This window comes from Etheostoma spectabile, chromosome 5 (assembly GCF_008692095.1).
Source record: "Etheostoma spectabile isolate EspeVRDwgs_2016 chromosome 5, UIUC_Espe_1.0, whole genome shotgun sequence".
In the NCBI taxonomy this organism is placed as follows: Eukaryota; Metazoa; Chordata; class Actinopteri; order Perciformes; family Percidae; genus Etheostoma; species Etheostoma spectabile.
This window is the reverse complement of record NC_045737.1, coordinates 13,513,532-13,526,634: the sequence shown is the minus strand read 5'-3', so window position 1 is coordinate 13,526,634 and position 13,103 is coordinate 13,513,532. Positions and strand designations below refer to the sequence as shown.

General features: G+C 38.8%; 2 protein-coding genes, 1 non-coding gene and 1 pseudogene across 3 annotated transcripts in view; 2 read left to right on the top strand and 2 right to left on the bottom strand.

The window, feature by feature from the left end:
• On the bottom strand, nt 1-825 carry LOC116689377 (uncharacterized; annotated as a pseudogene).
• An 821-nt stretch (nt 826-1,646) lies between these two features.
• Nucleotides 1,647-10,820, top strand: LOC116689171 (cilia- and flagella-associated protein 157). The gene is made up of 8 exons (XM_032515590.1): nt 1,647-1,991; nt 3,988-4,259; nt 5,392-5,554; nt 5,664-5,910; nt 7,149-7,249; nt 7,964-8,114; nt 8,981-9,114; nt 10,398-10,820. The coding sequence occupies exons 1-8, from the start codon at nt 1,912-1,914 to the stop codon at nt 10,414-10,416; spliced, it is 1,167 nt and encodes a 388-aa protein (XP_032371481.1). The 5' UTR covers nt 1,647-1,911; the 3' UTR covers nt 10,417-10,820.
• trnac-gca (transfer RNA cysteine (anticodon GCA)) lies at nt 5,954-6,025 on the bottom strand. The gene has a single exon. It is a non-coding gene; the product is annotated as a tRNA-Cys (tRNA).
• Nucleotides 10,821-11,819: 999 nt separating the features above from the next.
• Nucleotides 11,820-13,103, top strand: part of gstt1a (glutathione S-transferase theta 1a) — a 5,433-nt gene continuing 4,149 nt past the window's right edge. The window contains exons 1-2 of the mRNA XM_032515602.1: nt 11,820-12,089; nt 12,892-12,979. Of these exons, the coding sequence (XP_032371493.1) occupies nt 11,981-12,089; nt 12,892-12,979 (197 nt within the window). The 5' untranslated portion in view covers nt 11,820-11,980. The remainder of the gene's footprint in view (nt 12,090-12,891; nt 12,980-13,103) is intronic.

The window sequence follows — 13,103 nt, the reverse complement described above, 5'->3', positions numbered from 1 at the left end:
TTATATTTTTTGTTGGAGCAGGTGAGAAGGATCCACACAATAAAATGACAAGCCAAGGAAGAGCATGTCAGCCCAGAAACAAAGATCGCATGGAATAAAGTTTAGGTTATGGTGAAGAGAGATGGTGAGCAGCGTGGTGGAGTGAACCCACACCAGAGCTGCTGTCAAACTGCAGACCAGCAGACACGGCAGTGTGACAGCTGCTCTGCCTCTCCTGCATGGACAAGGTGTGTTTGGAGAGGTAGACGACCAGCCTCAGTCATCATGGGCATCAGGGTAAGGTATAGCAGATTAAGATGATCCCATAAAGATTGACGTCAACCCAGAGGCTTCCTAATGACACAAGCACCATCTTCTGTCATGTTTGGAACAAGAGTTTTGCTTTGGAAATAGAGGTAGAAAAAACGGGTTGAACATCAGACAGGAGCTTAGAGAGGTCCCCACCAGATTGACGTTCAGGAGGATTGAGATGTTCTCCTTGAACGCTCTGAAGAAAACTGAGGTAAAGATTTAAACTCTAATGCATTAGAAGACGCACAACCAGGCGTCAGACCGGAAGCTGATGGAGCTGCTACTGAGCCACACGGACAGGACAACCCAGAAGAAGACAGGCTGGCCGAGCACCCGGGCCCAGACCGAGGCCACGAGGAGCAAGGTGGAGATCTGCAGCAGGATGTTGCTAGGCAAAATTAAGATTTTCACACCTCCGGACCTCCACTGCTGCACCAGCATGACCCCGAGGTTGAAAACGTGGGCGAGCACTCCCAAAACCAGCAGGAGGGCGGTGCCGCACAGGCTAAGCATCAAATCTACAGATCCAAACATGGTTGCGGAGGCTTAGCAGAGATGGATCCTGTTGCTTTTCCTCCCGTGCCTCAGAGCAGAAGGACATGCTCAAGGTCCTTACAAAGGAAATGAAAAGACTCAGCATGCAAAAAAAATAAAACAAATACCCGTCAAGTCGCCTGTGAATGTTGCTGCATATGAAAATAGAAATCAACACCACTTAGATCAGTCACCTCGTTACATTGTTCATTAATAGAACAGACTTAGACCATAAACTGATCAATTACAGATTTTTAGGTTGCCCTGACATACAATCTAATCGTTTAGTATTTCCTCTTGTCTAGGTTATATGTGTATGTTATTGTTGTCATAGTGATATTGCTGTTATATCATCCACACCGCAGTGTTTGTTTTTGGGTCAGAAATATGCAGCCAAAAGTGTTCAGTAACAAAATAAAAAAACAGTGCAATATGAGATAAATAATTATGATAAAGTTTAGGCTATTTATACGTTTTAAAACCAGATATTACAAAGTGCTACAAGGACAAAGACAAACAGTCTTCTCCTTCAGGGAGGACACACAAAGAGAGAATCAAAAATCCTACACCCTCCAAAGCATTTGGGAATCTATGACTAATCAACACATGCATATTATAGAAGGACATATGAAATCATGCTTTAATGGAATTTTCCCATTACAAAACTAAAGAAAGATACATGCACGAAGTCACATATAATACGAGAGTTGTAATAGTAATAGTTTGAACCAGAAATCTGATGCCGGTTCGTTTATTTTTTTAAAAGAGAAAACTTATCGAGCAGTCCCTGAAGGCACCATTCCTGAGCAACAACTAGAGTATCTATATTATATTCGTAGAAACAAATTAAATATTTCTTTATTAATATTATATTGCAATATTTATGTCTGGACAGCTTTGGTCATAGTCAGTTTATTTTTGAAAACTGAAGAACATTGCGAGCAGTCCTTAAAGGCAGCAGCATTCCGTAGCAACCGTTTCTCTTCTTAGGAAACTTTCTTTGAAAAGTAGCAAGAAGATTAGCTTTAAGCGGAGATAAACAACCCGTAGCCAGAAAGATATACAGGAAAATACAAAAACATAAGTATGGCGGATATAATCGGTTCTGTGGAGGAGACTTCGTTATATTTGATACAAATTCAATATCTGGAAGAGCAGTTGGAGAGGTAATGTTAGCTTAGCTAGCTAGCAACGTTAACCTAGCGTTAGCCAATGGAAATAACTAGCTAGCTAGCTACATCAAAGAATGCTTGCTATATAAATGTAGCTAGGTTAGTTATATAATGTGTACTTGTTTAATCTTTTACACTTGACTGACCAACGTTGACATTATAATTTTAACATATTTAGCTATGTAACGTTAATTGAATCAACCAATTTAGCCAATTTAGATACAACCCCAATTTAGACTTAGGTTAGCTACTCACTTTGAATTGCCCTGTTGCTTTGTTCTGTTCATACATTGTTCATATCACATAGCCATATTTATTCTGTTCATACATTGTTCACATTACATAGCCATATTTATTCTGTTCATACATTGTTCATATTACATAGCCGTATTTATTCTGCTCTTATAACACTGCAGTATATTTCTTTTCCTGCCTATGCACCAGCTGTCAATACTTTGTATATCACATTGCACACATTTTTTTTTTGGCACTTCTGGTTGGATGCAAACTGCATTTTGCTGTCTTTGTACTTGTAAACTGCACAATGACAATAAAGTTGAGTCTAATCTAATGATCAAATCTAATCTAATTAAGTGTAGTGTTGTAAAAGTAAATGCAATAAAATACATAAATACATTATAATAAATATAATATTGCTAGCTTTAAAAAACAGAATTAATATAAGTGACATGTTACAATGGTGATGAAAGTCTTGCAATATTTAGCTATATAATTACAGTATTGGGAACTAGCTACTTGTCTGGTGTGACAATTTTTAACTATGCACACAATTCTGAAAACTTGAAGCTCATTTATCAACAACAAGACTCCAGACCACAGAAACACAATTAAATAAAATTACATTCATTTTGTTTCTATGCTCCAGACTGCTAAACTCTCAGCACAGTTACACTGTTTTCCACTTACTTACACAATACCAATACTAAATCAACCAGGAATTAAATCTTAAGGATTGCCACTGTAAGTGTTGTGCTCTTCCAGCTAGGGCTGCAACCAACAGTTTTGTTCGAAAATAAATAGCTGAATAGAACTTCCCGGAGCCTAAGGAAATGTGTGTTTTTCTTAAACTATTCAAAGACATTCAATTTAGTATTACATGACAAAAGCAGACAATTTTACATTTGAGAAGCTGGACCCTGCAAATGTCTGCATGAAAAATGCAGGGAACAATGAATACTTTTGATATCTCTCAAACACAATTTCATCAGTCAATCTTGGTCTCATATACGCTATTATTTTTTATTTCTTTTAGAGCAACAGCTTTTTCCCTATTGCACATTTTGCATCAGCTAATTTGATTTAAAAATATATACAAAAATTGGGATGGTATGGGGTGGAGAAGCCTTTATATTTAACATTTTCACATTTATGCTTTACTGATCCTGAAAAAAAACATGAAAAAAACATGGATTTTTTGTGGGCCTTTTACAGCTACTGGTTCCTAGATCCCTTCTTTAGACCTCATTATTGATGTTCAATAAGGACAAGCTTCAATCCCAATTTTAACATTATAAAACTTGGATACAGGAAGCAGTTAGTGCAGTTATTTATTTATTTTAAATCTCAGTATATAACAACAATGTTTTCTTGATGTTTTGTTGAACACTTAGGTGCGCATCTTTGGTGAAAGGGTTTAGAGGTCCTCCCTGAAGACAGTTTTATGTTTTTAATTTAAAAAAGATTTGACATAATTGCCACCATTATTATTATGATCATATCTGTGTCTAAAACGTGTGAAAAGCTAAAGCAGTTAATAAATACATTTAAAAAACCTAAAGACAAAACTTGCCAAATAATTACTACAATCATTAGAGGTATTAGTAAGAGTATTTCTGAGTATTGGAGTGTCATTTAGTTAGTTTTGATGCTCACATTGACTTTATTTGGCTTAGGTGCTCCCAGAAATGGCTTAGGTGCTGCACCTAAGTCTTATAATGCTAGGGATAATAAATATATTTTTAATCTGCAGATGTCATCTTAAATATGACAAGCTGGAGAAGCAGAATAAGGACCTGGCCTCCCAGTACAGCACGCTGGTGAAGGACAAGAAAGACGCCACTGAGTCCCTGAAAGGCTTCGTGCTTGTAAAACAGAAGAGGGTTGAAGAGCTGGCTGAGCAGCTGAGCAGTCAGCAGCAGGCGGTCCAACAGGACAGAGAGGAACTGCAGCTGCAGCACAGCCAGAAGATGAAGGAGCTGCAGGACCAGATCAACGGACTTAAATCAGTAAGCAGGACGATGGGTGAGTCAGTACAAATGTTTTTCATACAGCAGCGTTTTCCCGGCCAATAGGTTTAGATGCAGCACCTAAGCCGTTTTGGGCAACACCTAAGCCAAATGAATGTAAAATCATGGAAACTAAAACTAAAAAACTCAGAAAATCGTAGTTGTAATAATTGTATGTACTCAGACTAGATTCTTTGTTTAAAGTAGGGCTGGTACGATATGCTTTTGTCCAGATTTGATTCTTTCACTATACATGGGTGCTGATTCAATTTGTATTGCGATTTGAAAGTATTGCGATTTTCTTGTCTTTCTTTAACAAAAACAAAAGTGGAATTTAACACTTCTAGAGCTGGGTTATAGGGAGCAAATCAAATATCTCAATATTTTTGACTAAATACCTCGATATTCATATTGTAGGGTTGACAATTGGTGCTTTCAAAAATACTAACACATTGATATTTTTCATAAATAATCTCAGATATGTTGATATAATAACTATGTGGGTAAAGGAAATTAATAGAACAGCTAGAACAGTCTGGTGTGTTCAGAAAATGACTCACTGTCAGCCTTTAAAACCAGGAAAAGACAACACTTGTGTCATTTCAGGATATTGCGATATCCAAAATCAAAATATCAAAAATAGGAGCGCCAGATATCAATATTGATATAAAATCAATATGTTACCCAGCCCTAACTCATAGAGAACCATTTCTACAAACTAATTGTTTTCTGAGAAACAATACACATCACATGTCAGTCAGTCTGACATTTGAAGTACATATCATGGATTTTTTGCATCCCTTGCCATTGGTCTGTTTTGATGGAAAACATTTTTAGTTAAAAACACGATACATAAGATACATATATGATACCACAGTCAGCTAATCTCATTCAGTTGCAAGGATACAGTAGTGCACAGGATCTCCATGGTTACCCCACATTGATCCGCTGGTGTTTAATCGCAGTGCGTTGTCCTTCACATGAGCGCAGTGAGACCCCGCGGATCCAGACGACTACGCAGGCCAAGTGTCCATCCCTGTGTGAAAAACCCTTAATGGGTTCAGTATGCTTGAAATTGCTGCTAAAAGTGTGATTGTTAGATTTTCTCTGGAACAAAGCAGAAGCATCCTCTACTTTCTTCCCATTAGTGAAAAAGTTTGAGGAACAGCAAGAGCTGGAGGAGCGGCTGAAGCAGCTGATGCAGGAGCAGTCCAACATAGAGTCTATGGAGAAGCAGCTGTCTGGTCAGAAAGAAGAGCACACAGCTGCCATCGACAGCCTGATGAATGAACTAGAGTTGGAGAGGGAAAAGTAAAGTTAAACTGACAGTTTGTGTCACGTCCGCAGGGGACCTTTTCCATGTTTGATTGTACTTCAGAAATGTTCATAAGTAAATGTTTCCCCTGTCCTGCAACAACAGGGAGATTGTGGAGGCGCAGCATGCTGTGGACCTATGCGTTGAGAAGAAAACCTCAAAGATTCTCCGGAAGGAGAGAGCTCTTCACAGTAAGCGGCTGCAGCAGCTACAGTTCCTGCTAAATGAAAACTTGGTCCTGGCAAAGGAGAAAGATGTCTTGCAAGACAAAGAGAGGGACGTTTGCTTTGAGAGAGAGCAAATGAAGAAAGAGCTCATAAAGATTACCCAGGAGAGAGTCACCATCAAAGATGTAAGAGGAACCTTTTTGACAGGGCAACTCTAAATCCAAATTTAGGGAACATCTGGATTTGAACCAGAGACCTGTTGAACTGCAGTCAAATGCTCTACCATTGAGCTATACCCCCGCTGTAAGAATAGTTTTAAGCATTGGTAAAGGATAGATGGGAGAATAGGCGTATCACTTGTTTACACCAGTTTCTGACATGTAGCAGATTAGCAAAGAACGTGTGACAAACTGATAGAAGCCTTCAGTCAGAGAAGAGGTTTAGATGCTTTTTCTTTCAAACTTTCCTCTACAAATGAGTGACTGGCCTTGTTCAAACCTGCAGCTCAAAAAAACTAAAAAAAAAAATTCTTCACCTTGGTTCTTCGTTTTTCAGTTTGTGTTAATGAAGGGATGTAAGGTGTTTTCCATATCCAGTGTCCCCCAGCTCCTGTTAGGAGGGGTTACTACATTGTTTTGCATTTCTTATATCTGTTCAGAAGAGTGTTTTGTTGGTAAAGGACAGGTTCCCATTTATCTATGGATCTTGAGAAACATTGTCAGTATGCAAACAAACACAAAGTTAGAAATAGAACCTCCTGTTCTTTGTCCTACCTCCAACATTTTGATTAACATGGTTTTCCCACATGCAACGTAAACTAATTAAAAAGAGGGACTGGAAGCACACATACTCTTTGGGTCGGGCCTTGCCTCACCCACAACCGCTGCTTGGGCTCGCATTAGGTTGAGACTTGTTCGGGGGCTACATTCTAGCATCTGGTTGACTGGGAAAAGAGCAGCGTGCATCAAGATGGCTAAAAACATAGTTTGAGCCTTACGGGGGATTCAGGCGGGAGGTAGCGGGATGGGTGTCTCGCAAAGCGTGCTGTCAGAACCCATCTTTTTTATTTTTGAGCAGCTTGTATTGCTTTATGTCATCGTTTATTCTTTTTGTTAGAATTTGTTATGTTTTCACTCTCTGTACAGACAGTATGCTCCAGGTGGAGGTTTTCTTTTTGGCTTTTGTGAATTAGACACCATTTGGTTTATGGATTAGTGACATACCTGATCAAGCTTGCCCGGGATATGTTTGAATCTCTAATTTAAGGGAAGTGCAGACATCTCCCCCTTTGGGATTTGAAAACATCTCTCTAGTGACAAACTTTGCATAGATAAAAGTCAGTATAGTCAAGGTCAGACATTTAAGAGGACATGAACATAAAAACATTATGTGGAGGGAAATTTGAATATCTTCCCTTTTTCAGGAGCTGAAGCAGCTAAAGGAGAAGTGCCAGAAGTTGAGCGTGGACTTAAAAACCCATCAAGTCGCCTACAAGAGCATGCTGGCCAAGAAAGAGGATCTTTGGTAAACATTTACTCTCTTTCAACTGTCCATATCTAAGATTCAGATTCTCAGTTAATGGTGAACGTTATAATCCCTCCAGATTCAATGCAAGCTAATTTATATTAATCTGGTACAGGGGGCATCTGGACTTGAACCGGAGACCTCTTGATCTGCAGTCAAATGCTCTCCACTGAGCTTTACCCCCACTGATAGAATAGCCACTTATTGTATGTGTTGTGTTTTCAGACAGGAAATTGTCTGTAAGCACTTGAACATACCTGAAATAATCCACAATAACACTGATGGATTGAAAGTTAAATGTTCATAACAGACTTTTAACCTTAATCTGAGACAGACCTCAGGAGGACAAAGAGTATCTTGCCTTGTTTATTATTGTTTTTTTACCTCATAAAGTGAAATTTTCATGCCATGGTTCCTTTAAAAAACCATTGGCTGATAGTGATATGTGCAGCACTTGTTTTATCAATATACAGTATAATGCAAGTACAAGTAGTGTCAACAAAGTCTGACTTGTTTGTCAGTCCTTAGCAAACAACATGTGATCTCAATGTACACCGGGTCACAGTTATTAAAACATGAATAAATGATAAAACAATGTTTCATAAAGGTTTTATTTCACATTTTCCCGTTTTTATCATCATATTTTAACATTGCCCAAATAGTGAAACCTTAGTCTACAGGCACCAGTGAGCTTTGTCCCCTGCTACCTAACAGTAAACGCCTGGACTCAGTGGACAAGGACAGACAACAAAAAACAGCCAAGGCAGATCAGCTGAAGGCGGAGCTACAGCTGGAGAACAGCAGGAGGAAGCAGATAAAGAACGTCATTCAAGAAGCAGGCATCACTCTCAGCCACATCCTAACGGTAAAAACACACAGTCCCGTCCAGCAGCATCTGGACAGATAATTCAAGTCCTGTGGCAAATTAAATCTTGCACACTCTAGGCTATGAAATATCATCAGTTGAATTCCAGAAAGGGGAGAGGATACATAGGTTATTGGTTCAATTTGGCTGGTTTTAATCCAGGAAGGCCAGATATCACAGTAACCTTCTGCTGTTCAGATAAACACCCAGTGTATTCAGTTCCTTTATTAAGCATATTTAGCAAGTCACAAACATTCTACAATAATGTCAAACACTTCATTACAAGTAAAAGTTTTTTATTCAAAAATTATCTTCTGGAGAAACTGGATCAAAAGTAAAGAAACATACCTTATGCATAAACAGGTTGGCATTATTTTTCATGTTGTGGATCAAATGTTGGATGTAAAATGTTTTGTCTAAATCTGCAAAGTAACTACAGCTGTCAAATAAATGTAGTGGAGTAGAAGTATGAAGCAGCACATTATACTGTAGAATATATAAATACTAAAGTAAGTTTCAAGTTTAAAACGTAACATAGAGGTTTACTCCTTAATGCATTGGGTCCGGGTTTGACTCCGGCCTGTGGCCCTTTGCTGCATGTCATTCCTCCTCTCGCTCCCCTTTCATGTCTTCAGCTGTCCTGTCAAATAAAGGCCTAGAAATGCCCTGAAAAATAAGCAAACCTTTGGTTTTGTCACCAAGGTGTAATATACAGTATAAACATCTAGCAATTTGTATTCAGATGTCAATTATGGCCTGAAAAATTAGCCTTTAGCCTTATGGCCTGTTGTGTCTTAATAAGAAGTATCTCAAACAGTGAGATGATTTCTGATTATGGAAGCCCTGGTGTTGTCTGTCCTCTGCAGGAGTTAGAGAAGCCGTCCGAGACTGAGTGGAAGATCATAAGGCTGCTGGAGATCCTGGAGAGCACGGCTCCCCCCAGCGAACAGGCTCCGCTTTTGACAACTCCCCTGAGACAAGCTGAGGACCAAAACTGCAGGTACTGGAATCCCTCTTCACTGGACTGTGTCTTTTATAGCAGTGGTGTGAACACTAGAGATGGTCTGATACCATTTTTCGCTTCCCGATATCGAGTCCGATACTTGAACTTCCGTATTGGCCGATACCGAGTACTGATCCAATACCAGTGTGTCATATATTTTATTATTATAACGGTATACTACTATCCTAGGATGAATGTGATATGATGTGATGTGACTTGATGTCGGTCTGGCTTAGGGTTAAACTCTTTGTGAAACATGAACAAACAGACAATTAACGCTGCAGAACTTTCTTTAATTATCCAGTTTGACAGTCAGTTATAACGGAAAAACAACATAAATAAACTACTTTAACGTAGATTTTCTTTAGGGCTTTATTATTTGGTATTGGATCGGTGCATAAACTCCAGTATCGAAACATCTCTAGTGAGCACTGCTGCTGATTTCCTCATCTGAAAAACCCAGAACACGGTGCAGCTGAACACAGCTGCACTGTAGTGACCAATTTCACACGTTAACATTCTCACTTGGAGCAAATAATCTCCCACATAATGTAACACTGTCCATCAATAAAAGGGTGAAAAAATACTTTGACGAGGGGGAGTGAATGGAGAGTTGGCATCAGCTGTGTGCTTGTCCATCACGTGGTATTTCAGACTAGACGTGCTGCGATGATAGCTCAGTTCACAACAACAAAACACACAGATTACTTTGGTCTTGTCAGTGGACCCATTTGGCAATTTTTAAAAAGTAAACTTTCCATCCAGAATCTTATTGACATGTTATAGTATCGTGCTTGTTGTTTGGTTTTAATCTTGCGATAAAAAAATGACGCCGTTAAAATGGGTTTGCTTTAACGCCGTGAATAACACATTGCACTGTTGCTTGCTCTGGAGGAGACGACTAGAACTGTTGGGTCCTTGTAAATTCTGGAGTGTGGTCTATCTGTATAGTGTCTTGAGATAACTCTTGTTATGAATTGATACTATAAATAAAATTGAATTGAAAATTGAATTGAATTGAAGTTTAACTGACAGCACTACACTAAATATACCTATCAAACAGTTCACATTCTCTCACACGTGCAACTCATATACACAATTGTCAACATATGCTTGTTAAAAAGTTTAAAAAGTCAAGAGTGAAAAAGTTTTGTATGTTGCACCATTTATATTATAAATAATAATAGATAATTTAGGTGATAAGTGTTGTGTTCTCAATGTAATTTGTTCAAAAACATAGTTATGAAAAAAATTAAATAGAGGATCTGTCCGTCTCTCAGGAAACGCTGCAGTCAGTAGACACCCAGCTCTGTCGAACCATGTGCTCCCTAGCTGTCTGATCCAGAAGTCGGAGCCTCTGCAGATTGCTGAACCGAATCCAGTCCACAGTAGGGAAGATCAGTGTTGTTTATCCCACCTCCTCATCTCTGAATAATAAAGGTTTTAGTCACTTTAGTCCTGCTTCCGTTCTGACTACTGATCTGTTTGTTTAGACTTGTAGATTATTACTGTTTTGAGTATTGTGATTGGTTGATTGATTGATTGATTGAAAACTTTATTGAACAACAATCAAGAGGTGTTCAAAAGGATAAAACGAATAAAGCCCAAAGGCTTGTTTCCATTGTGGTCCTTAAGATGGAAAGGGAATTACACCACATGGACAAAAACATTGAGGACAAAGGGGAAAGGGGTCAACTGATAATGCAGTAAAACAGATCAAAAACACAATAAAAAAACAAGGGCTAAATTCTCAGACACACAGGCAGACACACAGACAGACAGGGAATTTACAGATTGCAAATCATTTTTTTATATTTATGATAATTTTTCTGTTGACTAATTACTGTCAGATAATAGTGAAAAATTAAGTTTCCAGAAGTTTCCAGATTCCAAACTGACGTGCTCAGATGTATAGTGTTGTCTGACGGTCCAAAACCTAAAGATATTTCATTCACGGTGATTCACACAAAGTAAAGTAATTTTTAAGCAAACTCATTGTCAAACACTTGCATATTTAAAAGTCATACACAATTTATTAAATTTGTTCGGTTTTTGTTGTCTTTTTCTGTGAAGCGTTGTGTTGTCAATGCTTTATCTGCATGTGCTTGATTCTGATGTTTTCTTCAGACGTGTATGTTGAAAGTTTGTTAAAAAGATTTTTAAAAAGGAGGTGAGGCCTTTAAAAGTCACGCCACGTGATAAAAGACCTCAGAGTAGGATACACCAGTGTTTCCTTGCTCCAGAAGCCTCCTTTCTCTTTTCTCGTCGTCTCCTCAAAGTGCATTTAAGGGATTGAAAGATCCTCCATGATGGAGGAGGGGAAAGAGTTTCCAGGTCACAGGAGGAGAGAGGACGCGAGGAAGCGTAAGTTAGCATAATGAAAAGCACTCAGCGACTTACTCACAGAGACTCCTGCCTTTATTATTGAGATTATTAATCAGAATTGCAAATATAATGTAATGATATAAGATAAATAATGTAGTACTAGTTGGAATTAAATTGTACTTTGTGTAAATTGTAGAATGAAAATTGGACAGGGTCTTCATTATTATGTGGTCAATAGCAAGTCAAACCTTTTCACGATGATTGACTTCTGCTGTGAAATCATTCTAAAGAACTTCCGAATCACAGATAAACCAAGCAGATAAAAGTGTGCTAATCTTCGCAAAATGTTGGCCCAGGCCGAGTCCAAAGGTCAGATTGCTCAACCACGACGGCCTGCTTACTTTGAACTGTCGCCACCATTTAAAAATCAGTGAGCCTTACAGCAAGGAGAGGCGGAGTTCTGGGCAGACAGAGGATAACAGGCGCTGCAGGAGAGGACTGAAAACACAGAAGGAACACTGGAACCAAAGAAAGCATCATGATGGAGCTGTATCTTGACCTGCACTCCCAGCCATGCCGCTCCGTCTTCCTGTTTGCCAAAGCGGTCGGGATTCCCTTTGAGTTTAAGCTGGTGGAGCTTGTTGAAGGTGAGACAGACACACACAGGGACAAGATCTTTTGAATGCATGCATATTTGAATTGTGTATATTTAAGTAAGGCTTTTCGCTCATATTCTTAAAGCTTTTGGAAATGTACAGAAAGTTACCAGATGTTTGTAGAGTTTGCAGAGTTTAAGTTTAATGGCCTGCGAACTTTGAACTTGTTGCCTAAACTCCAGCCCCTTAACCACGCATAGTTATAATTGTAACCACGTTCTCTCTATTTGTGTTTGTAACTCTGTAAACACATTTTGCAGGAGTTGAAGGTTGAATGTCCCTTGGGCCTTGAACTTGTTTTGTAAGCATGAACATTTAAGAAGAAAAAAAAAAACTCCTCCTCTGGGCTATCAGTTTACATTTCCACATTTCACCCAGACAGTCCCATCCAGTGAGAAGTAGATTAACGTTCCCTCCTAGATAACCAACTTTACAAGCAACCAGTAGGTGGGATATTGTAGGTCAGAGGTCAAACCATCCAGACAAAACATTACTGTGTCCCTGAGGTAATTGAGTATAACAGAGATGTGCTGGGGAAAGAAAATGAAACAGAAGCATTTGAAAGCAGATGAGAATGAAAAGGGGAGGAAGGGTTTAAAAAAAAGCACCATTTGTTTCATGTTTGCACAATAGTTAATCCATCAATTTTCTCATTTTTTTTTAAACTTTGTTATGTGATATGTGTGCATTTATTCTTTTTTAAATTTACATGGCAACACAAACAAACCGACAGCAGACAGTTTGTCTTCATTTGAACACACGTGTGACCCTCATTTGTGTGTGGTTGTCTTAGGCCAGCAGTATAGCGAGGAGTTTGGAAAAGTCAGCCTCATGAGGAAGGTTCCTGTGATGAAGGATGGAAGCTTCATTCTGACGGAAAGGTACAACACTACCTAAGTTTCCATCCACTTGTCAAACAAATTATCTGAAGTTCGGTAAAAAAAAAACATGCGAATAAAGCCGGTGAAAGTGTGTTTCCATCCAACGGCTTTAAAGCAAATAAAA

Bases quoted from the DNA above. Each gene is read 5' to 3' on its own strand.
- LOC116689171 (XM_032515590.1), top strand. From the start codon at position 1,912: ATGGCGGATATAATCGGTTCTGTGGAGGAGACTTCGTTATATTTGATA. The intron at 5,911-7,148 runs GTAAGAGGAACC...TCCCTTTTTCAG, and splicing joins AGAGAGTCACCATCAAAGAT to GAGCTGAAGCAGCTAAAGGA. The intron at 7,250-7,963 runs GTAAACATTTAC...GCTACCTAACAG, and splicing joins GCCAAGAAAGAGGATCTTTG to TAAACGCCTGGACTCAGTGG.